General features: G+C 45.3%; 1 protein-coding gene across 1 annotated transcript; it reads left to right on the plus strand.

The window, feature by feature from the left end:
• Positions 1–381: 381 nt before the first annotated feature.
• LOC130039111 (olfactory receptor 2A12-like) lies at positions 382–1,329 on the plus strand. Its single transcript, XM_056130978.1, has one exon. The coding sequence runs from the start codon at positions 382–384 to the stop codon at positions 1,327–1,329; it is 948 nt and encodes a 315-aa protein (XP_055986953.1).
• The last annotated feature ends 392 nt before the right edge of the window (positions 1,330–1,721 follow it).

Consider the following 1,721-nt stretch of genomic DNA (forward strand, 5'->3'; position numbering starts at 1 on the left):
CTTCCTTCCTTCCTTCCTTCCTTCCTTCCTTCTCTTCATTCAGTAGTGCTCAGAGCTTATTCCTGGCTCTGTGCTCATGGATTACTTCTGATGGTCTTCGGATCATATAGGACAAAGGAATTAAACCCAGATCAGCTGTGTGCATAGCAAGCACCCTACCCACTATGCCATGTCTATCTTCCCAGCCCCCTTCTTTCCCTTTTAAATACACTCAACAAATGTTTAGCCAAATCCACAGAAGGTAGTGTGTGTGTGTGTGTGTGTGTGTGTGTGTGTGTGTGTGTACGTGTCTTAGCTTCTTCTGTCAATTCTGTTCTTCCTTCTGATGTCCAAAACAGGGAAGTTCTTAAGTCCTTGTTCATCTTTACTGGGCAGATCACCATGCAGAGTCTCAGCAAGGAAAACCACAGTGCTGTGTCCGAGTTCATCCTCCTGGGCTTCTCCAGTGAATCACATGTCAGAATCATCCTGTTCACCTTCTTTCTCCTCCTCTACCTCATCACCCTTCTGGGCAATGGACTCATTGTTACCCTCATCTATCTGGATTCACACCTTCATACACCCATGTACTTCTTTCTTAGTATCCTCTCCTTGGTGGACATGAGCTACGTCACCACCACCGTGCCCCAGATGTTGGTTAATATGGTACATCCAAGGAAAACCATCTCCTGGGGTGCATGTGTGGCCCAGATGTTCATCTTCTTGGTATTAGGCATTGCTGAGTGTGTCCTCTATGCCATCATGGCCTATGACAGGTATGTGGCCATTTGCTTCCCCTTACACTATACCCTCCTCATGAGCCGCTCTGTTTGTATCAAGATGGTCATAGTCTGTTGGTCCATTAGTATAGCTGGGTCTCTGATCTACACTGTCTTCACTATGCGTCTGCCCTACTGTGGCCCCTACAAGATCAACCACTTCTTCTGTGAAGTTCCTGCTGTCCTGAAGTTGGCCTGTGCAGACACATCTTTCAACGATCGTTTGGATTTTATCTTGGGTTTTATCCTACTTTTGGTCCCGCTTTCCCTCATCCTGGCCTCTTATGTCCGCATCTTTGCTTCCATATTAAGAATCCGCTCGACCCAGGGAAGGCTCAAGTCCTTCTCCACATGTGCTTCACATGTCACTGTGGTCACCATGTTCTACGGGCCAGCCATGATTATGTATATGAGGCCCGGTTCCTGGTATGACCCAGAGAGGGACAAAAAGCTAGCTCTCTTTTACAATGTTGTTTCTGCCTTCCTCAACCCCATCATTTATAGCCTCCGGAACAAGGATGTAAAAGGGGCCTTTCTGAAAGTGTTTGGGAACAGAAAGACAACTCGGTAACTCAGGGTATTTTCCAAAGTTGTTCAGCGTCATGGGGCTCAAGTGGTATTATAAAAGTATATCAAATCTGACCATCTTTCACCTTCCTGGTGCTGTAAGCAGCTGGAAAAGGTTGTGGGTCCCTTTAAACTGTGGTCTCCCTGTTGATGGCAAAAATTTCAATGGCCATCAGCCAACAATTCCGCAGAATAATGAAAGCAAAGAATTCTTTCTATCAAAACTGTTCTCAGGCTTCGTGGCCATCTCTGCTTGCTTTTTCTGGATTCTCTCCTCACTTCTGGAAGTAAATGTTGGCTGAGTATGGTTAGAGTCAGATGTTAAACATATGCATATTCTTTTCTAATATATAAAGGATTTTGGAGTACGGGATGAAAAAATGACTTAAGAGCAGA

This window comes from Sorex fumeus, unplaced genomic scaffold, assembly GCF_029834395.1.
Source record: "Sorex fumeus unplaced genomic scaffold, SorFum_2.1 ptg000082l, whole genome shotgun sequence".
Taxonomy (NCBI): domain Eukaryota; kingdom Metazoa; phylum Chordata; class Mammalia; order Eulipotyphla; family Soricidae; genus Sorex; species Sorex fumeus.

Bases quoted from the DNA above. Each gene is read 5' to 3' on its own strand.
- LOC130039111 (XM_056130978.1), top strand. From the start codon at position 382: ATGCAGAGTCTCAGCAAGGAAAACCACAGTGCTGTGTCCGAGTTCATC.